The 23,082-nt window shown below is 38.0% G+C and overlaps 1 protein-coding gene across 3 annotated transcripts in view; it reads left to right on the top strand.

Annotated features, from left to right (window-relative positions):
• THSD4 (thrombospondin type 1 domain containing 4) overlaps nt 1-23,082 on the top strand; it is a 264,033-nt gene that overhangs the window by 152,495 nt on the left and 88,456 nt on the right. The window contains exon 1 of one of the 3 annotated variants that reach the window (XM_027881548.1): nt 16,608-16,694. The exons of the other annotated variants lie outside the window; for them this stretch is intronic. Within the exon in view, the coding sequence (XP_027737349.1) occupies nt 16,623-16,694 (72 nt within the window). The 5' untranslated portion in view covers nt 16,608-16,622. Of the gene's footprint in view, nt 1-16,607; nt 16,695-23,082 lie in introns of those variants that run through there. 3 annotated transcript variants of the gene reach the window in all.

Genomic DNA, 23,082 nt, shown 5'->3' with positions numbered 1-23,082 from the left:
GTCTTGGATGTATTCATGGATAGAACTTGGAGAGCCACCCTCTCCTATTAACTTACATTGCACTGGTTAAGGCAACTGTATGTTCAAGCCTCATCCCTTCCTCCTGATTATACCCTCCTTTGTTCCTGGGAATGTTGACCTGGGAAAATAAAAGGGTTTTTTGTGTATTTGTCCAGATTCTGCAGATGTATAACATTATGGCCAGTGTTACAAACCAGTGAATTTCTGCAGTTACACCAACCATTCTTACGTGTATGGAAAAGGCATCTTTGAGATGCAGAACAGGTATTCCAAAGGGCAGCTTAAGGTAATTAAGGCCGCCAGATTACATCAAGTCAGTCAGGTCAAGATCCTCTTTGAATTGGCAGATGCTGTCTAGCTGTGTGTCAACAGGCTGGAGTTGAACAAGATACAGATCCTAGAGGTGCTAGGCATCTGCAGTTCTCCAAGGAGAAAAAAGAAAAAAAAAGGCAGATTTGGAAATAGCACCAAGAAAATTAACTCCAGTGCTGAATCTCCACTCAGATGATGGTCACAGTTTGACCCCCTCTGCTGACAGAATATCAGTTCCCAGGATATTTGGGGTTGGTATCCGTAACAGCTTATGTGTTAAATGGAGTATCCCTGAGTAGGTTTTCCTTTTGAAGACTGAAGAAGCTTTTTATCATCATGATTTCATTTTTTTTCTTCAGCTTTCCCATGGCTGATGGGTGCAATGAGTACATGTTTTAATCAAAGAAAAGAGCTCTGTGTGTAGCATGTATATTACACATGATTGAACAGTTGAGTGTATATGTTGGATGGAGAACCTTGACATCAATTATTAGAAGAAAGTAGAATTAATCACAGAAGTGTAGGATTTTTATTTTCTCAGAAATATTTCTGAGTATCTGTTTAAAGTCAGACTTGATTGGAACTGTAGCTCTGGAAGGGAAAGTTATTCCCTTGCTTGCTTCTGAACTACAAAGATGGGCTCTAAGATCATTTTAAAGATTTTGTGTTTGCTGTGGTTTTTTTCAAAGTGGAGGCAGAGTTAGGTACAATTTTAAGACTTCATAGCCTGTTACATGAAATGATACAGAAGCAGTCTAAGAATCTTAAGATTGCATCTGCAAGAGTGTGATACAGAAGACAGGAAAAAATAATAGCAGTCTATTTCAGGGTGTTTATACTGTGATGGTTGTAGTGGGTTTGATTGTGTGAAATAGGTGGGGTCATGTGCTCAATGTATTCCTGGGAATTTCTGTGTTACAGAGTATCCCCACAGACTAAGCACATGTATGTTCAGAGTAAGTACTATGTGATTGATATGTGGAGTAGTGGCACTGGTGAACTGGCGATGTGCTAAAGCCTGATTGAACTAATGGCAGAATGCTGTATTAGATTCAGAATTATTTGCTCTTCTAGAGCAAATTCACTAGAACTTATTTTTGTGTAAATTAGAGGTTTGTATTTCTTAAGCATAATTCCATCCACTTTTCTGAACTTGAGAGTCATTCAAAAGGAACTGCCAGCTCAGAAATTTGTTGCAAATCTGTCAATTATACATATACTGTACAAATTATGAGCAAAATGCATGCAGCATGCAATACAATACATTCAAAGGCTTAACTCTTACAAAAATGTTTTCTATAGTCTTACTATAACCAAAGTAAAAACAAAGTTACCTTAAAATCATTTTTCTAAACTCTTCTATGGTCATGTCTGATAAACTAGTAACAGTCATCACTGCAGAGCACCTTTTGGTTGTCTTTTCTCATTATGCTTTCAGAATTACATTGATGAGTTTGACTTCAGATTCTTATTTGCTTTTTGTTACTCACATAAATGCAAGAAGATATTTTGCTTTGAGCACTTTTTTCAGAATGACAGCTCTGACAATTTTCTTTGTCCTTTGAAGTGCAAGATGCACCATCCTGTAATTGAGCAAACTGTCCTGTTGGGTTTCAGTTTTTAAGAGGAATGTTAAATTAAGCATAATGGGTATGTCTTTTGGATTAAAAACCTATATATTCTTCCAGTTAAAACAACACGCTAGACTACTCATGACCTAAACATGCTTAGAGAAGACATTTGTTGGGGAAAGGGTGTCTATGGGTTATTCTTTTCAGCCGTATACTGGACAGTCCTCACTTCCCCACTATTGTGCCCATTAAAACAAACAAGTTTTTTGGTCTAGAGTTACTCTTTACTGTGGGATACTTGCTTGTGTATTTTTGTATGGTTTTTTTTTCTTTCTATTTTTATGCAAAATGACCAAGTGACATCAGCAGACCTTTTCAATTTTAAAATTTGCTGGGAAAGCTTTATTTGACTTCAAACCTAAACCTGTACATCATTCCCTTGTAACTACAAGTCCTTTTGGTAACATGGCTGTTGTGTGAAGGTGAAAACTAAGTAGTGGTGTTGCATTCTCCACATGGGTCTTTATTTTGAAAGCCCTGCTTGCAAAGATGTTCTTGTACTTAACTAAGCCTTATGGACAGTATAATATTGCAGGAAGAACGTGAAGGAGCATTAATATGACTGAGGCCCTCTGTGTTTTTCTTTGAAATATCTTCCCTGCTTGCCAAACCACCTTGGCAGGGAATTGCATGAAGGCTAGATGTGGAATTAGGGATGTGTACTATATTTTTCTCCACAGTGAAGGGAATATAGGCAGATTTAAAGGCAGTGATTGAAAGTGTTAGGATCATAGGACAGACATGCTGAAGAGCCTAACTGGTAATCTCTTAATGCTCTCAAATGTTCATTATGCTTCCCCTAATAACACATATCACAGACAATCTTGAACAGGTATTTCTAGGAAACTTTCCTTCTTAAATATATTGATGATTTTCTAGAATGGACATGAGAATATTTACTTTATTAAGTAAAACTAAGTATAGCATCTGACTTTGAATACTTCACAGTTGAAGTTTCTAAGAGAAAGGAAAAGGTCTAGAAATAAAGATGACAAATTGAAATCCAGTCTTTACTGAACACTTTCTTTAGTGTCTATAGGTTGCAAAAAATCTTGCTAAGTTACAATACATTATATGTCGTAGGAATTAGTTCATATAAAACCGGCTGCTTCTGCTGTGCCAATGTCACAAGACATGAAAACTGGAGGAACTGAAGCTACATGTGACACTTGGATTAAATTTACATTTTAAGTTCATATTTACTTATAAGATCATGCCCTGAGGAGCCAGGCTGTTTATAAATATTTGTTGTAGAAGCAGTAGTTTTTATTTCTAAGTTACTGGCAAAGTATCTGGTTTGTTATTTGATGGTGGCAATCAAGCTGAGAGATTGTGACGTCATGGACTAACAGTCGGTATTACAGGAGGCTACTTGATAATGAAAGATGACTGAGAAAGAAAGAAAGATGGCTGAGAACATCGAGGTGAAGGATTGGAAAAGCTGCAGCGAGATATCGTCATAATACTATATTTAGATTAATCTGTTTGATATAAAAGGAGTGCTTGGAAAGTTAAAGAATGAGATTTAAAAAGCCTTTTTAAGAGAAATGCTTAGTCATCCATGATAATACTTCATAATAAATATTTTCATTCACAGATTAGTGGTTGACTTAATCTTTGTCTATTTTGGCTTTGGATAAGTAGTCATTAGGGGTCCATGGCAGATTGAATTTGTTTAATGCCATTTACCGTCACATTTTAGCATGCATACTAAAGTATTGTCTTAATCCACTTGCACATAATGTGTTCAGAAATTTGAAGTAATATATATTTTGTGTGAATTAGGCTTCTAGTCAAGCATATTGTGCAGAATTTTGAACTGCAAATTTTTATCTATGAAACCTTTCATAAGAGGGAAGAGTGTAATAAATTTTCAGTGAAAATAAAGAAGGGAACAATCTATTTGACTTACTAGAAAAGTGAAAGAAATGGTACTGAGGTTGAAAGAGAAGGAAACAATTTCTAATCAATCCCACCTTTTCTGGTTACATATAAATTAACCAAGACAGTATAAAGCAGCTACTTACTATGCAGACTTGAGGGAAAAAAAAGATTCTTGACCCAACAGTTCAAAACATTATTTGGATATTTGTGGTTAAGAACTTACAGTGAAAACTTTATTGCTGCAATTTATTTGATGTATTTTCTTGGAAATGGATAAAATGACCATACTTAATTGTAAGCTTGTTTCTAAAACAAGTAATGACAAATATGCAAAGTTACACAGGCAAAATAAAACTGCCAGTGTGGAAACGGTGACTGGAGTTACTTGGTGATTTGTCATTTGGGCAATTTATGTATCTGGGTCTGCTTTTTCCAGATGATGATATTAATAATAAGCAGCATTCCCCATGCAGCTGTCTGGCATCAGGGCAGTTGGATCTTCAAGCAGCTACCAAATACATCAGCAGAGTCTTAGTCACACTTGCTGTCCTTCACCAGCTCGTGTCATGGGGCTGTTACACAGCTGTGAGGAATGCTTTCTGAAATTTATGGGCAGACTGCTGACCTTTGAATTTAGGACAATGTCTAAAAGAATTTTCAGTTCTGTATTATGCCACAGGCCTGCTTGTTGATGTGCAGGCCCCTGAGTACCAGAAATGTTTGCAGTTGAAGACAGCAAAATAATAGTTTGGGGGGGGGGGTATTTTGGTTTTGTTTGGTGGGTTGGGTTTTGTTGGGTTTTTTGAGATATGTTTGATGGTGTGTATTGGTGATTTGGGATCATTGCTCATCAATCTCAGGTTAAAATCCCTTGGACAAATTTGTGTCAGTACCCATTTGGATCAGGACACCTTAGAAATCTGCCTGTCTTGATGAAGGACATGAATTCTCTTGGAAAGTTCTTTTTTAACTGCTGGATGTTGTAAAAGCTCCGTTGGGATAACCTGTAAATCTGTATGGTAGGATATTGTCTCCTTCTGATGCCTTGGGAAATCCAGCTTTCCCAAGTGTAATCACAACATTGGCTATTGTGTGACAATATTTTCTGCCAGAGTTGCTTTACTATGAGAAGCATCACCAAGTTTGTTGTCTTTCAAGAATCATCTTTTCTTACAGTAACAACAACAGTGAAATAAGTGAGCTAAACAAAACCCAAAAACTTCAAGCAGACAAGAAGCTAAAGATGGATAAATATATTTTTAATATATTTTTTATTTTAATTCTTAATTTTGTAACTGTTTTGGATGTTTGCAGTAATCCCTTGACAGAGTATCTAAACCAGTAGGGATAAGTGGTTTGCAAAATACATGTGAGAAAAGGCAAATCAAATATAAACCAAGTATTTATGGCAGGGTTAAAATTCCGTTACCCCAGGCCAGTAAGTACCCGGTGAGTACCAGTACTTGTCGACTGGACATGAGCCAGCATGTGGGGCTGTAAATAAAAGTTAAGTGATCTATTCCTTGAAAAGTAATTCATTGGGAGGAAGTCTTCCCTGAAACTTTGTCGGAAAATTATTTGAGACATGATCCATGCAAATATGTAATTACTGTATTGAAAAGACTCGGAATGGTGCAAGAAATCTTCAGGAGGAAATCTTCCTTCCACGGCGAAGGAATTTTCTGTGAGTTTTATTCACTTGCCTCTTGTTGGAATTCTGATTGTTTTCCAGCCATTTGATGGTGTTGGCTGCACAGATGTGTTTTTACAACCAGGTTTCTCAAACAGTCTGGTTTTATGTCTCTCCATGGGCCTTTAAGATTAGAACTGGTGTTATGCTCCTTTTAACCTATGTAGACAGTCTGAGGATGGGGATAAAGGAATCAGCACCATTTGTGTCCTTCAAAATATACATAGAGGGTGTTTCTTCACTTCTATGTTCTGTGTGGCTTTCTAAGAAGTAATTTTTTTCTTAGTGTTCATACTCTATTTATTTATTTACCTTGGTGTCGGCAAACAGTATTCCCAGATTTCGTGCCGTTGTGTAGGGATTTGACACTGTATGCTGAAGGTTTTAATATATGTATATATGCTGGGTTTAATGTACCAAAGGTTAATTTTACTGCTTAAAAATGAAAAGGCATGCCAAGCAACTTCTTAAAAATGTTTTCAGAGTATCAACTACTTCATGAAGTCATTTTGAACTTGACTTTTCTCCTTATATAGTAGTGTTCCTGAATTCAGACAAGCTGTTTGTCCCATTAAAAAAATTGATAGTACTGAACTTTTTTCAGTTGTCTGCTTCAGGAAGGCAAATTTCAAGTTAAATTATACTGGACATGCTCTGGGTACTCAGAGACTAATCAGCTGTTTATTCAAGTATTTATCAGTGAGTTGCTGATCCTATAGTAAATGGAATATTTGAGACATGGGAGTACATAATTATTTTAAGATGTTTCTTATCTGGTTTGAGCTGCATATGAATTTTCAAGATTCATATATATGACATGTAGCTCAAGATTTAACATGATCTATAGCTCTGTGGTTCCGCTTTCCTGTGCAGCAGAAATCAGCCATGCAGAAGAATTGGTCATTTTCTCTTTGTAAACGGCTTCTGGACTTGCAAGACACTTCAAAAAGTGGAATCAAGTCTGGAATCTGTCTGCTCTACCTGTGTGCTTTCCAAGCTTTTAAGCATATGGAATCACTGTCCAGAGTCCAGAGAGCTGGGAAACTCTGTATACATTGAGGGTTCATTTGGTTCTGTCTAATGGGCAACTTGTGTTTAATGGCTTTACTTTGAAAGCAAGCATATTTATAAGATAAACTATCAAAAAATGTATTATATAAACAATCAGATTTCCCCAGAATTTTGTTTTTATTGAGGCAGTAAAGATACACAGTTGCTCTTTAATTAGAGTTTATTCATTTTTATATGCTATACATCTGCAGAGAAGGGGGAACCTTGTTCTTACTCTGCAGCTCAGCTTCTAATTTGTACCTAATTTGCAGCAGCAGTGTAACTGATCTGTTGGTGCTACATGTTTTTGACCTGCCATGGAACCCCCCAGTGATGGAAAATGAGCCTTTAATTGACTAGTGGGGTAGATTTTGACCTGCTGTTAATTCTTCAAATTTGCGATGCAATTAGGGGCAGGGAGTATGCTGAGATCAGACAGTTTTATTGATAGACATGGTGAATTGGGAGGATGAAATCAAACAGAATATGGAGAGATTTTTGGGGAGGAATAATTGCATCTTTGACGTAGGATTTTTGTGACTAGATGGGCTTTCTGCCCAAACTGTAATTTGCATTATTATGAGATTAGTTTTGTCTAATCTCTTCAGGTAACTGGGTTGTGTCATGAAACTACTTTAGAAATCTTCCTTCTCTTTCTTTCTGTGTTTGGGCTCTGGTTTCATCCAGTGTGTTTTGACCAGTATTGCAATTAAATCCCAAACCTTCAGTTGAGCATACACAATTCCTTTGGCATCACAACACCTATTTTCTTTTTTTTCTTTTCCTGTCAGAAGGTGGGAGAAACCCGGTATTCCCATAAAGCACAAAAAAATACACTTTGATTATGAATTCGTCTTCCAAGATTTTTTTTTTTTCTGTTCATCCATTGGGTTTTAAGCAAGCTCTGATTTGGTACCTCTGTGACATCAGAGAACAGAGGTGCCTGTGTTACAGAATTGTCCTTGGCTTTGCTTCTCCAGCTGTATAACTCGGATGTTGAATTTCTTTTGTTAGGTAGAACAGTGCTCTAATTCTGTTCCCTCAGTAGTGTGTGTGTTATGTGCGGTATTGACTCTTCTCTGAGGTTACTTCTCTTTCAAGACTATTTGTCTGCTGCCTGATACATCTCTTCTATTCTTTCTTTTGCCTAATTGGTCTCCACTATTGGCCCTGGCTGCCACCCCTGGGTCTGCCCAGCTCCATCCCATGGTGGCAGAGTCCTGGCCAGTGAAGCCACCTGCCCCTGTTGGAAAGCTCAACGCGTGGCTCCTCATCCCTGCCACTGCTCTCTGACAGTTTCTGATGGTGACTGATGCTGTTTTATTGCTTTAGTAAATTATTAAGCATGAAAAATGTTGGCCAGCTTTTGCAGAGCTATCTTTTCAAATGAGCAGGTGATGCTCATTTCTTGCCAAAGTAGGTTTTACTATGGTGTTTTCACACAGTTCCTACCTGCATGGTTGGGAGCCCCTGGTGGTCTAGGGGAAAGGCGCTGCACTGTCACCGCAGAGACCCGAGTTCGATTCCCGGTCAGGGCCCCTCCCCGGGCAGATGGAGCTCGTTAGCCCTGTAAGGCAATCCATCTACGTCCTGAGGACCTCGCTGCCACCGTCCAAGCATGCTTGGCCCCAGCAGATGAACCTCAGGATTAAAGGGTGGGCTCAGTTCCGCGCACACTGTGTCTCACCTAAAAAATCCAATGTGCAGGCTGGAAGGTGTAAAGACCTTCCCCGGTTCTTCGTTCGCGAAGACTGGCCATTCGCTTCACCTGCATGGTTTACTGGTATGTTCTATATTTCATCCACTGCTGGGGAGGACTCACAGTGATTTTCCCAGTCTAAAAGAAAATCATTATGGCTTTGAGATTTTTACCAGTATAGAACAGAACAGGACAGGGAAAGTGTATGCATGAGAACATGGTCTGTTGGGGGCAAGAATGTCAAGAATGTTTCTGAGCAAAGCTGAAAATCATTACTACATTTGCAATCCTAACTGGTTAGTTTTCCCCTGTTCCCATCATTTTATGATGGCCTGTTTGAGGTAGATGTCATTTGCCAGCTGGTCACTTGGGAAATGTATGTTAGCACCAGAATCTAGTTTCAAAGTTTGTGGGTTTAGGCCTGAAGAAAGACTCTACTTTATAATTCTGATCTCTTAGGAGGTCATGGCCTATTGTGTCAGGACATTTGCTACTTCTCTTGATTTGGTTTTGTAATTAAAACATTAGTATTATATGATCCAGAGGCCTCACCTTCTTTTTGTACCTTTAAAATACTTTCTGCATAGACTTATAGGTATCAACCTTTATTCCTTATGAAGAAGTGAAAGATTTGAAAATATCATTACTCGTATTTATATTTAGAATGTTTTATCTTGGGGGAGGCTTACTTTTCCCAGGGAATTGATATGCATTATTTGTATAATTTATAATCAATTTGCTGTGGTTACAGATTATTTAGAGTTTTTCCATGGGGATTAATTTTTTTTGAAAGGATAAACAGGCTTATTTTCATTTCTTATTTTAGGTAAAATATCCAAATATAGCAGGGCTACCAAGTAGGTTCATTCCAGTTTTGTTACAGCTGCGAAGGAACGGGCTCAAATATTTTAAAGGGCGAGGCCTTTTTCTTTGGGTCCTATTTTTAGTGGCTGCTCATTTGCCACACTTCAACATGAAACACAGATCAAAATGCCTTATGTGAAACTTGGGTGATGAGAGGTAGCTTTCTAGAAATGTGTGTCTTTTTTTTAAGCACACAAAGAGATTAAATAGGAACCATCAAAGAACTCTTTTCCTCTTGGTTTCACCACTCTTTTCTGTATAGGAAGAGGTAGAAGATAGGAAGAGGTAGAAGACAGCAAGAGTAATGTTGGATAATGTATTATGAAAATGCATAGGAAAATAACATTAAAGTTTAAGTGTGAGGAGAACCAGAATATGGTGCTAAAAATCTTAATGCCTTGTTAGGAAATCAAAAACATTGATTAACAAATGTGGAGAGAAAAAAAAATTTTGTCCCAAGAAAGTCATAAAAATTAGAGGTTCAAAGCATGGTGTCCACTTGTTGTGTAGTCAGAATGTAGTGTTGGTCAGAGGAAGGAATGACTCATAAATGTCATCTTATTCTACTTGCACTATGCAACTACTGTCTGGGGAGGCAAAGAGGTGCTTGGAGAACTTGGGATATAAACCAGAATTCTATCATCAAAATACAGAAAATTGGAATATGGCCATGAAAAACACACTTTCTAGCCCAGCCCTGGGCAGGTGATAACCAGGGGTCTTTTTCTCCCTCTAGCACTCTGTAATGTCAGAAAAGAGAAAGGGATAATACATTTAGTAATGAAGAAAAGATTCAAGATGATAAATCAATTTGAGGTTAATACCTTGCTCTTTGAAGTTGGACCTTTGGGGTAAAGTCTGGCTTTGTAGTCAAAAGTCTGAGCTTTAAGAAGTCAAGAGTAGGGAGAAGAGGAAGGAAATCCTCAGATTTCCTTGTCAGGGTTTGAATGTGGTTTAAAAGCACTGGCAGTACCATGATAGTAAGAGGAGAAAAAGGGGATGATGTGAAAGCTAACATGGTTTTATTGAATTCATTGACAAACCTGCAGTGATGCAACCAAAGCCGGGCTGACCCAATTAGATATCAATACCTCTTTGAAACTTTCTTTGTAATGCCTTTTTCACAGGATGCAATAACAACACCTTTTTAATTGTGTGATCTCTATTTCCTCACAAAAGAGAAACAAAAAGATGAGAAACAGAGGAAAAGTCAGAACTTGGAGTGACTGCAGATGATGAACAAGTGGAAAAATGAGGATTGTTCAGCTTAGAAAGGGAAATAAGCTAGCATAGAAGTTGAAAATTAAATTGCAAAGCATTAGCAAGGACAAAAAGTGTCTGTATGGAATAATTTATTATAACCTCTTTAAGGATTTTTTTCCCACAGCATCCCTTTGTCTTTTCCATAACTGTAGAGTGGATCAAAAAAGGATTAGACATGTAGATAGATAAAAATATCTCTACCTTCATTATGGAAGGTAAGAGTGGAAGATGTGCTGCCCCTTGCAATGGTGTATTCTGGTAGCCAATCAATATTTCAGTTTTGGAAGGAGTTCTTTTAGGGACAGAGCTATCCATCCCCTTAAATGCTTATTTGTACAAGAAAACATGTGGAGTAAGCTGCTTTCATGACAAAAACGTGGAGGAGATGCTTGGAAAAGTATATGATACTTAAACTGAGTTAAAATTAAAAACTGCTGAGATGCAATGAAATCTGTGTGAGACTGTGACTTGTTTTCTCCAAGGTGCTCAGTGTCTGAGGTTCACTCTCACAGGGCTCCATGTACTCCACTTTTAGGCTATAATACACAGTTCACACCGTGTCTTTCTTCTCAAGCTGGCCTGGTTTGTTTTTTTTTTTAATAGCACCTATAAAAGTCCAAATACTCCATCTTGGTCCTTCTTGTATTTGTTGTTGTTTCATCTGTTCCCAATCAATAAGAGGTGGAGATGCTGCTGAAATCCAGAGTCAGTGGGAGTGCGAGTGTGCCTCTTTCAGAAGCACTGCAGTAACAAAGAGAATTGCTTCAGCTATGGAGAGCAGAGCACTGGAGAGAATCTCTTGCTCTCTTTCACCACCCCCTCTGGCCAGTGAAATGCTTCCATGGGGGTGCAGAAACCCCTCTGTGGTCCAGCTGCAGTATTTCCTGAATCCAAGAAGGTAGGGTAGGGAGTGGTATTTTTTCTGCATTCACCCTCCTCAGTAAACTGCTTTTACCTTAAAGGAAAATACATTCTTTCTGCAGTCTAAATTCCCTGTCTGCTCAGACACACATAATGTGGCAAGAAACCTTGTTATTTCAAGTGTTTAATTATGTAATAGTTAATAAAAGCAAAGGCAGTTAATTTGCTAATCAAATTATATTTGTAATGTTAGTGGTTGGTTTGAATTGCAAGTATCAAGCCACAATGTTGTGTCTGTAATAGGTAATAAGGAGCAATTTGCTATGAATTTGTATGTTATGTCTTGTCATTTTATAAGTGTTTGTTCTGAGCAGACTTATAGGGAAGCAGAATAGAATGAAACAGCAAAGAACCAAAAGAAAGGACTTACCCCGTCTGGAAATTTCCAGATGGCAGACACTAAGGACTATGGTCTAACCAAAACATTGGCTGAGCTCAGGTGGCGAGATGGAGCCCACGAAAGCAAGGACCAATATCGGGGGAGCCCGCAAAAGGAAACTCAATAAAGAAATGGAAAGAGACTGAAGGGGTGGAGATAGAGGGGGGTATAAAAAGTGGGGGGTGGGCTTGCCTCAGGGCAGACCGTTGGTGGAACAGGAGTTTCTCCCAGTCTCCTAGCGTGCTGTTTTGCTTCTTTGCCTTTAAAAAATTTCTTTTACATTTTTAATAAATTTCGACTATATTTTAAAAAATATATCTGGTCTTTTGACTATAACATTAAACACAAGCTTTATTTTTTTAAATAAAATTTAAAAAAAACCCTAAACAACCTCACAGGAGAGATTTGTAGTGAAATGTTATGGCCAGTGTCTTTCAGTAGTTCAGCCTAAAGGAGAGCAGTAATTTATTCTAACCTTAAAACATCAGAATAATAAATTCAGAAAGAAATGCTTCCTGGAAAAAGTGAAGTGAGATAATGGCTGGAAATGTCTATCTGACAGCAATAAATATGGCAGCCATCTTTCCACATGACTTCATCAGTGTGAAAATTTTCTCTCTTCCTTCTTTTTTTAAGTAACTTGTAGATCACCCACTGGGAAAGATGACCAGTTAAATAAAACCGAAACATAATAGATTTTCAGCTTTCCTCTACTAAATTTTTACATGGAACACTGAAATTGAACCCTATTCTCAAGGTTTTTATTCTTAACTTTTTCTTAAGTAGTAATATGCAGTGTCTACTGCCTTTGCTGATAGTGATTCCTGGAAGATGGTGTCTATCCAAAGCAAATTAGTGCTACTTTAAACACTTGTTTTAAGAAACAGTTAAAGGGCTTATGGGTTATGGCATAGCAGCAAACTTGGTTTGGCTTTTATCTTCCTTCTAACTAATTCATTGTTTACAGCTGAGCACCAGCAGACATTCCAGTCAACCTCCTGTTTCCTTGCAGATTCAGTGGCATTGATGTGGCACCTGAACTGGCAAAATGTGAATTAGGCTTATTATTTTCACTTGTACTTATTAATACTTTGAAATACACAGACATTGTCCTTGTCTGGTGCTAAAGTAATTCAGCCTGAAATATGCAGTTATCCTCCATGCCATCTTGCTTTAAGAATTTGAGCTCTACAAACCGTAGGACTGTAGGAAGTAGAAAGGAAGTCTTTAAAATCTTGGTTTGACTCATGTGTTCTTTTATTATTACTTTTACATTAGGAACTTGGTCAACTTTTTAAGCTAATACACTTTTAGCAGAAAGCAGGAGCTGTGAGTGATGTTACCTGAGCATACTGTTCATGATTTCACATGGAATTACTGGAAGCCTGAGAGACCTGGAAGAGAATTTTGTGCTTTTGATAAGTTCAACAAACTTGTCCTTGTTTGAGATTTAGGTGTAATTGCCTCAGGAGGAAGCTGGTCACAAACTTCATAAACTGATTGAGTTTTACAAACCCCTGGAGACAGACAGGTAATTTGTTCACAGGTGAAAGTCAGTAGTTTTTTAATGAGAACGGTACTGTGCAAAGATGCATTGTTTGTGTTTCTGAGAGTAAACAATAGGAACTTTTCCCCTAAAGATTCTCATGGCTTTTTCTGGTTTTAGAAAATATATCATTTCAGATCTTCTATTTCAATTATATACCTGAAATAGTTATGCTGTTATTTTTGCTAAGTTCATTGTTTCTAAGTAAAATCAAGGATGGTTTTGTGTTGAAATTAGAGATATCTTATTTCTTCCATTTTACTATTGCAAGGCATTTTGGTTTCTCTGTCCACTACGGCAGAACTTTATAATCTGAAATAGCTCATCAGTCATAAACTGATTTGTTTTCTATTGCCCCTGTAGTATTTTAATCTCTAGTGTAGTGATTGTTGAGGTTTGCAGGGTTCTGATCTTGGCTGCAGCAGTGCAAGTTTGGCACAGTGTTAACTTTCAGGTTTCTCTATGCTGCAAAGAAGGGCTGTAGCTGTGCTCGTGAACATGCACAGTTCCATCCAGTTCAGTGAGATAAAACTTGAAGGCATAATAGCAGGTGTGAACAGATCTCTTGTCTTAATATGGAGAACAGAGCACCAGCTTCTGAAATTTAGGGAATTCTGTCTGTATTTTTGGTAGAGGAAAAATTATATGCATATGGAAAGAATTAGCTATATAACTTACTAAATGGGAATGTAGTACAGTTTTCTGTGCTCAGAAACTCATCCTAGTAATATTCAGTTAGACTTCAATAAGGTTGTTCATTATTTACAGAGAATATACTGCTTACTGGAATGATCAGCAGAGAGAACGCTAAAATCACAGTTACCCCTAATTTTTTAAAATATCCTTTTCTACTTGCCATTAAAAAGGAGAGGATTGGCAATATTTTGCCTGTGCTGTATATTTAATCACAAAAACTAGTTCACTTCACTTTGTGAAGAACAGGAAAACAAGATGGAAGCAGTAGTCAATCTGCATGAAGCAGCTTTCATCACTGGAGTTTTTGTTACATGCTGCAACACCTGAAATGGTGTATGTTTTAAAACTTTTTCAAGCTCTGAAACTGTATTTTTGAAGTGTCATGGCTGGAGCTCTCATGTTGGCAGTGTTTTGAACTCTGGTTTAGTTGGCAGTTTGCTCACTATCATTTTTCCTTTTGTGGTATATCTAAATATTTCAAAAAAATATAGAAGGGTAGGTTGGCTTCCTGACAGGGTTTTGATGGAAAATTTCCTTACGTTTATTTGGCTTTACATTTTTAGTCTGGAGACTTTGCCATAGGCAACCAGTGTACAAAGTACCTGTAATGGCAGCTGTACACTTAGCTGTCAGCACCATGGGATAATCTACAAACCTTCAGCTCGCCTTAAAAGGGGCGAAAATACTTCTTTCATTTAGGTCTTGAAGGGAGGTGTTGTATTTGTGAGATCAACATAGGAGTAGAGAGTTCTGGGTGATTTTTGTCAGAAAGTACCATTAAGGGTTGTGTCAAATTTTCAGTAACTGCAGATTTGGCCACCAGTCACCATTGTCGTGACACTGTGGCCGACTGCCTGTGATCATTCAGATCATTTGGAAGAACCTTGAGCTCCTTATGCTGAAACTCTGGATTTTTAAACCTTCTGAAGCTTGTGCTGCTCCCTCAGGGCAAGGAAACTGAGGAGGATTCTTTGCCATTGACACCCCTAGTCCTGCGTGGCCTTCACCGCGTTGCTTCCTCCCTGCAGTGCCCTCACTAGACACAGCGCTGGCAGGAGTGTTCCTGGAACCATGGAGCTGCACAGCTGTGTAGCAACAAGGAAGAAAAAAGTTGACCCATGAAATGTGTTCTGCTGACTTGAGAGGCTAAAAAAGGGCAGGCTTTTTTGTAGGTGTAGAAGAGACAGCACTGTGAGTCAGGTGAGGCAGGAGAAGAGGTAGGACTCTTTATGGGCAGTAGTAGGAGTCTGTGACAATGAAGTCTGGTTAATAGAGCTAATCAGATTTTACTGTGCTGGAGACCCAGATGCCCAACTGCAAATACAGCAGCATCTGGACTTCTAGCAGCAGTGAGAATGCTAATTTGCTATACTTGTTTAGGAGTTTGACTGTATTTAATTGTAATTCTGAGGAAAAATATTTTATCTTTCACCTCTCGTAGGAAAGGAAAAGAATAGTTGATAAAACGAGTTTGAAAATAGCCTGAGGAGTCTGACATATTCAGCTGTGTGTATACAGCTTACCAAATTACAGAAAGAAATCTAATATATAGTAATGGTGTGCTTCTCAATTTCACTAACATTTTTACTTCCCACCTCCTAAAATTTTGAGATATTTTAAAGTACCTGTATTCGGAGTTCATGTGGTTTACTGTTTGACATATGAGACCAGGTTATTCCTGGGTCATATTTTTGAGATTTCCCCTGGAACCATAAGCATAAGAAGTATGCATTTACATGAAAGATGAGAATTTAGTGTGTTTTCTTGACTTCGGGAGCTGGAACTTTAAGAAAGGCTTGCACTTCTGCTTGTTTAGTCAAAGGAGGTTATGTGATAAGTTGGATTGTTATAAATCAAAATTTCCTTTATTCAGCTCTAATATGAAAAAGAAAGACAGATTACATCCATATCCTGCTCCAGGATTATCTTAAAGGATGGGGGTCATTCCAGGAAGCAGTTGTGACATTCCTGAGAGCGAATGGGCACTTGGATTCCATTTGCTGTTACCCTGGGGCCAGCAACGAGAGCTCGAGGTTCTGCCGGGACCCCTGGCAGGATCAGGCCATTGGGTTGCAGGATTGTGCTGATGTGGGGCTGACTGTAAAACCATAGGCTGCTTCCTGCTTAGATCCTAATTTATGATTTATGTATTACAAACTCCTCCAATAAAAGGAGGTGCTGTACCTTTAAGTAGCACATGCCCTCTAACTATCAACAGGCATCCCTTGCAAGCAGCTTTAGCCTGTTTCTCCAATCATGCCTGCCTAAGTCAATAACGCTTTGCCAAACCTCCTCGTGCATTAAATGTTACCGTTTAGCTTGTTCCATGAATCACAGCAGATGCGTAACTTGGCAGTGACCATTCCTGTCCCTCCCCTTCTTCGCTTCGCACTGACTGCAGCCCCCCAGCTCCGTGCTGGCCGAGCCCCCTCCCCCAGCAGGGAGAAGTCATTACATGAAGAGATCAACTTACCAGTTGTCTTCAGAGCAGTGGCTGAGAGCAAAGCTCCTGGTCGGACCGTGAGTGCGAGAGGAAGGGGGAGAGGGAAAAAGACTCGTACCTACGAGAGCTGAGGGCTGTGATACTGAGACACAAGTGCATCTGCTTGCTGTTAGTACTTGGCAGAGGGTTCTCTCCTCCAGAGTAGCTCTAACTTTGGGTAATAATGTTTGTCAGCTACCTGATACTAACGTTGCTCTGCTTTCAAACAGCAGTGTTAGCAAGACCTGGGGGTGAGGTAAGCAAAGTATAATGTCTTGTCAAAAATTGTCTTGTCAGAGTTGCATTTTCTTCATATCTGTTAAGATGGACCGTGAATGAGTTTTATGCTGTTAGACATTTTAGAATTGCCTTGTTTGCTTCATGTGTAAAAAGCTATTGTTTTGTTTGGGTTTAGTTTGGGGGATTTGTGTTTGCTTTTTTGCTGTTGGTTTGTGTTTGTTGGGTTTTTTTTTAGGTTTTGGCAAAAGCCTATAGGTACTATAGGAGAGCAGTTTGAAAGTTAACTTCTCTCGACAATATGCTTTCTGTGAGAGGTGACTAATTTGTGATTTTTTTGTTTACTAATATACAGAGAAATATGATACTCTGCAGCAGTAAATGGTTGTGTTTTGTTCATATTTTCTGAAAAAAAAATGTACACTATTGAAAAAGTTTTTGTATAGGATACATTTTGTGGGTGTGAGCATGTGAAAACTTCAGGCTTCATTAATAACATTCTCTTTGTGCAAATACATGTAATGTTTAGTACGTGGCAGGGCAGAAAAAACTTGATTTTTTTTTTTTTAATGAATATCATATCATTAAAGAGGGACTTAGTGCATTCCTGATATTCCTAATTCCTCAGTCCTAAACAGTGGAATAGAACAGCTCTTGCTATGCGTAAAAAAGTTGCTACTTGATTTACCAAGAGCCATTTTCTAGATTTTTGTCTTCATCTGAGCAGTTTGTCATCAAGTTCTTATTTCATAGCAAAGCAGAAATTTTCAGCTAGTCATCTGCCATTTAGGAAATAATTCAGCAAGCACAGTACTATTAGATAAAAAATATTCCATCTAATGAAATTATTAGCAGGAAAAAGTTTGATACTCATTCTGCCTTGCTCTGACTGAAATGGGATGTGTAGCTGTGCGTTTTAAGGGAATCATTGGCTAGTTTATTTATCCATAAATATGCCTTCCTTAAGTAAATCTTCTGAAAACAGTGATTCTGCTTTAGAGCCTTGTCTTTTGTTAGCCCTATCATAACTTTATAGTAGCCTAATGAAGTCCAGAGCAATTACTTTCTCTGGTAAAGGAAAGTGGAAGTGAATTGGAAAAAACACCTTGTCCAACTGTGTGGTTGACAGTCTGTAGCTCATGTGTCTAGATAGAAACTTTATTTGGCTTTTTAATAAGAGAAGCTGTAATGGTTTTGATTCAAAAAAATGTCTCAGTGAAATCTTGTGCTGCCTTTGATCTAGTGAAAGCAGGGAAAAGTTTTCAGCAGAGTCTCAACAAATTTAAATGGTTTGATGATCAGAGCAATTGGAAGCTGATCATTGCCCTCTAGTTGTCACAGAAGTTTTTAACTTCCTGGTTGATTGTTACTGAGCACAGAAAATGATAGATGGACTTACCTTGTCCAGACTGAGGGACCTTAAAATCTGTGGTGGCTCATATGGAAAATATTTCTGTCACCACTGCAGGCGCATGTGGTCTTCAGAGATCCATATAAAGAACAAATCTAAAACAGCAGCAGTGTTGCCTGCCAATTATCCTTGTTAGCAAGTAAAGTAAAAGCAATGTTGTGTTCTTACCTGGAAATGAATTTCTGCTATAAAAGTGCAATGTGGAATGTTTTAGCACTGTGATCCATATGCCAAGTACTTTAAACTATACTACTGTTCAGAGTTTTTCAGCTCATACAGCAGACGGAATATGAAAAATGGCCTGTTACTTTATCAATGAATCTTAGGTTGTAGGTTTTAGTGTAGGTAGTGAGAAATTTTCTCCTTTATTATGTTCATGTGACTAATTTTGAAAATTCCATAATAAAAAATATACTGTGTCTACTGTTATTAATATAATATTTCTTTGTCCTAGATTGTAAGAGACCACCCGATAATCTTGTGCACTTCCCTGCTCCAGCTGCAGAACCTTGACTACATAAATATTACTTCTCTAGGAAATTACTCAGTAAAGGTTTTTTCCTGCTTGACAGTGAATTGAAGACAGAATATAAGTGAGAACCCATTTTTTAAAGGAACCTGTACTGCAGTTTTGTGCCCTTTTGAACTGTTTTGTATGCTTCTCTGAATATTTTAATTGATTTTTAGGTATGTGTTTTTAAAAGTTCTGCTCATAAAAGTGTCAGGTTTTGATAGATTATAAAGTCAGTGGGAAGCTCCTTTACTTGCCAATTTGTTTTATCTGTATTTTAATGCTGCAGAACTTTGTTCAAGTAATAGAAAATTAAAAAAATCCAAGCATTACCTTTTTTTCTGTATAAATCTTAAGGAACCCCTAACACTTGTTCTAATGTGTGTATGACTATGTTCTGCTTTTCATTTGTTGTTGTATTAAGGCCTGGCTTGGCATGAAGTCAGTGGAACTGCATTGCATCACTTTTCCATCCAGGAGGGAAATACGGTTGTGTAGCTTTGCAACTTGCACCACAGTTGTAGTGGCCAAGCCCAAAATTTTTTTGGTGTGTGTGCTTCCTAGGAAATGAGCATGTTGAACTCCTACATTCAAAACAATACTTAATCAGGGTTTCCACCTTCACACGTCTTTATTCTGCTGGTTTGGAATCATCTCTATCATGAAAATCACTGGTTTTACTGGATATATTGGGCCTAAGAAATCTTTGAGCAACTAGAGAATTTTCCTGAGGAATAGACCATCCCCATATTTTCAAGTATTCCAAAGCCTATCATTATTCTTCACTCACAAGCAGGTAGCCTTTTAAATAGTTTTCTCAGTATACTTTTGATAGATAATCGTATTTGAGAAGAGAATTTCACATTCCTTGAGATTTTTGTTGTTTCAGCTGAACTCTTCCCTTTTCAGTAGCTTCCTTAATCTTGTACAAATTGACCATCGGTCTGTACAGGTGTCAGTGAAGCTGTGCAAATTTACTTAAGTCACCAGCCTGGCCTTCTCAGCAGTAAAGCAAACCCAAATTGTACCATTATGAGTTTTGTTTGAATTGTTTTCTATTGGCATTTAAAAAAATTCAGTCTAGCTTACAAAACGTGTGGACAAAGGGAACTAAGTCTCACATACAACTTATATGTTGATTCCATCTGTATTTTAATGTTACAAGTGATCATAATCTGAGTAATCATAAAAATACACGATCTATGACTTAGCACAGAACTTTCAACATGGATACGTGAATAGAACAGCTTTGCAAGATCTAAATCTAATTATTTTCAGTTTTTGAGTAGTATTTGCTCAGGTAACAGGATGTTTTGCTAACTTTGCTAAGTTTTGTTAAGTTGTTTATAGAGGCTTTATTTAAATGTGTGGATGCTGTTTAGAGTATCTGAATATTAGATAGTGTTCAGCTTTCTTCACAAAATAGTTCAGCGTAAAGTGTAGAAGATACTAAACAAAGTCCTTGAGAGCAGTTTTAATATATTTTTAATTATAAAAAAATTTCACAGATGTGAAATGCTTCTCTTTGGAATTTGGGCATAAAGAGGGTGAAAGGATCACATTCTACCTGCTAAATGTGTAAAGGGAGTCCAAGCAACTTGTGGTGCTGCAGACACTGCTGGGTCTCATTGGTGGCTTATGGAACAGTTGTTCTACAGTGTCCCAGGTTGCAAGACCAGAAATAACCAGGCAGCAATGCAGAGGACCCCACTGCCACGAGCTCCCATTCATTTCCACCTCCATAGGACATAGCTTGTCCACAGGACCCAGAGAGCCAAAGTGAACTTGTTGGCACGTTAAAAGGTCACTCAGTTCTGAAGAGGTTCAGGTGTCACAATCCCAACTACACAAATGCAACCCGTTGCAAAAAACATCTCAGCGTTCACGCCAGCATTGTGACTGACTTCTGTGTGGTGCAGGATGAATGGAGCTTTCTCTTGCTGATCTCAGGAACAGACTGCTGAAGCAACAGGAAAAAATCACAGAAGACCCAAACACGTTGAGGTCATGGCCCTTTAGACACTGTCTCTTGACTGAGTTTTTTCTTGTCAAGGACTAACTCTTTGTTGTGAGTTGTGGTAGTAAAATTTCTGACCTTTCTCAGTGGAACCTTTTGGTGCTATCTGGTCAGACCTGCTGCGTGTGTGACCACTGGTGTGTGTGCTTGTGTAGAGGTGGAGAAGTTGTTCCTGAGAGGTCACATGTGCTTGGGTAACAGAGTTTCCTGCATTTCTGTGGAAGGGCAGCATGGAAAATGAGCGTGGTAGTGCTTGTGCTTCATGGCTATTAATGCTCTTCATTTATTGCATTCACCTTTACCTTCCCAGTCACATTGGCACAGCCTTAATTACTGTTGTATCTGTGGATTTTGTCATCTTTGGGGTTTTTTTATCCTGATGCTAGTCCTGTGAGGTAGGGAAGTGCTGTTACACAGCTGTTGCTTATAAATTCAAGTGCCACAGAGGTAAAATACAATTTAGAAGCTCAAAACAGGTATCAATGACTTCTACATAGGCTTCACAAATCAACCTAGCATGTAATTGGTTTTGTATCCAAGAAACTGTGTATGGCCAGGAGATGAACTAGTTAACCTGTGTCTGCTCAGTCACCAGGTTACAGTTCAGCTGATGCCACTCCTTCAGTAATGGGCAGGGAGCACATGATGCAGCCCCATAAAACAAGCATTTCCATCTCTGACTTTCACTGGGTCAGCGTATAAGAAAGCATAATTTCTACCACTGACATAGTGACAAAAGTAGTTTCTCATCTCTGTACCTGAGTATTCCCATCTGCAAGCCAACGTTAATAGGGTTTCCATTGATTCTCCTGAGAAATTGATGTCACCTTGATTATTATTTTGTCATAAAACATCACCCTTCGCCCTTCTGTTTGTGAAGCATGAGAATGTTTGAGAATCTTTTGTGGACTGGTAACTAAGGAGGAATTGAACCATTTATTTGTTTAGCACACATAGAAGAAAATTTTTTTGATTGTCTTTAATATTACTCTGTCCTGAGTTAGAAAAAAACAGATGATAATTTACATATGGCAGTAACTGCTGACATCATCAGTAAAACATCTGAAAGTGAGACATACCATAGTTGAAAAATAATCCTGTCAAGTAAATATCCTCAGCCCTGATCAAATTATAAGAATATGCTCTGTGTTGCTGTAAGTACTACAGTACACATTTATTTGACCCCTGACATTCCTGCCTCACTGTTCGTGGCTTTGTTGTCTGTGTCGACTGCAGTATTAGTAATACAACCCTGTTTTGCTTTAAAAACTCTGATGTAAATTTAGTGTAGTAGGATGTTCAGCTTGAAGTTAGTTACATTCTAGCAAAATGCCTCAAAATGTGTTCCTTCACCCATTGTGATGGGGTGGAATAAATATTCTTCCAGTTTTATTCTCAAGATTTCTGTGTGGCATTTAGTTCTTCCTCTGTGGTACGTCTGTGTCTATTCTTGAGGGAAAGACAGGGCTGGAATCCCAGCAGAGTGGTGTGCACTGACCAGAGGCTGTGAGGACACTTCCTTAATAGCTCTCAGATCATTAGCCTGGATCCAAAGCCTTTGGGCTTCGGCCTCTGGTTCAGGCTATGCTGAGCTTCTTGTTCCATGCCATAAACATCTAAAAGACTGATTGAGGGTAGAGGAATTCCCACAGTAATTACAGCATTATGCTCAGTCCTGCGATAGTTAAGCTAAATTCATTAAGTCATTACCAAATCAAAGGTTACATGTGATGGATGAGCTAATTTGCATCTGAGATGTGGTTCATAGACCATGTTCTGGAAAGCTTTCCTAGAAACTTGTTGTATTACTTCTTAGACAGACATATGTTTAAATAAAGGTACCATGAATTTTATACGTGGAAATACTATTTTCCATAGAAACTAACAGTTTACAAAATACTTTCTTGATCATATTTCATTATCACTATCTCCTCTTTTGATTTGCTTTATTTATTTTTCCATCTTTGCTTTTTGAAGGAATATTTTGCTTCAAATTGAATTCTAATGAATGTATTTTTATCACTGTAATGTAAATGCTTTTTCTTCTGGCACAGTGAGTTTACTTGAATTTCTTAGGATTTTAATATTTGTTCCAAACATGCTGAGCATATAAATGGAGCAATTAATTTAAAAGGCAGGTAGTTTATATTAGGATGTATTAAAAGGTATTCACAAACAACAGAAAAGGGGTGAATAAAGATCAAGTAAGTAAAATAATTATTTTTTAAATTATAACTGTCATTGTATAAATAGGTCTTTCTTCTTAAGACTTCTTTGGTTGTCCTATCTCTTTATGACAGTGTTTAAGGCTCTGAATTTTTAAGTGCTCTGATGTATAATAGGGCACAGGAGTGTGTTCCAAGACTCATAAAATCTTTAATTAAAAGAATGGAAATTCTTGTAAACTCCTGGTGGTTGCCTTTAAGTAATATCACTTCTTAAAACACTTCCCATTCCCCTGGTCTGTG

This window comes from Empidonax traillii, unplaced genomic scaffold (genome assembly GCF_003031625.1).
Source record: "Empidonax traillii isolate 1590-97213 ecotype Southwest subspecies unplaced genomic scaffold, ASM303162v1 scaffold90:size2128546, whole genome shotgun sequence".
Taxonomy (NCBI): domain Eukaryota; kingdom Metazoa; phylum Chordata; class Aves; order Passeriformes; family Tyrannidae; genus Empidonax; species Empidonax traillii.
The sequence above is the reverse complement of the archived record's forward strand: the minus strand, read 5'-3'. Positions and strand labels throughout refer to the sequence as shown.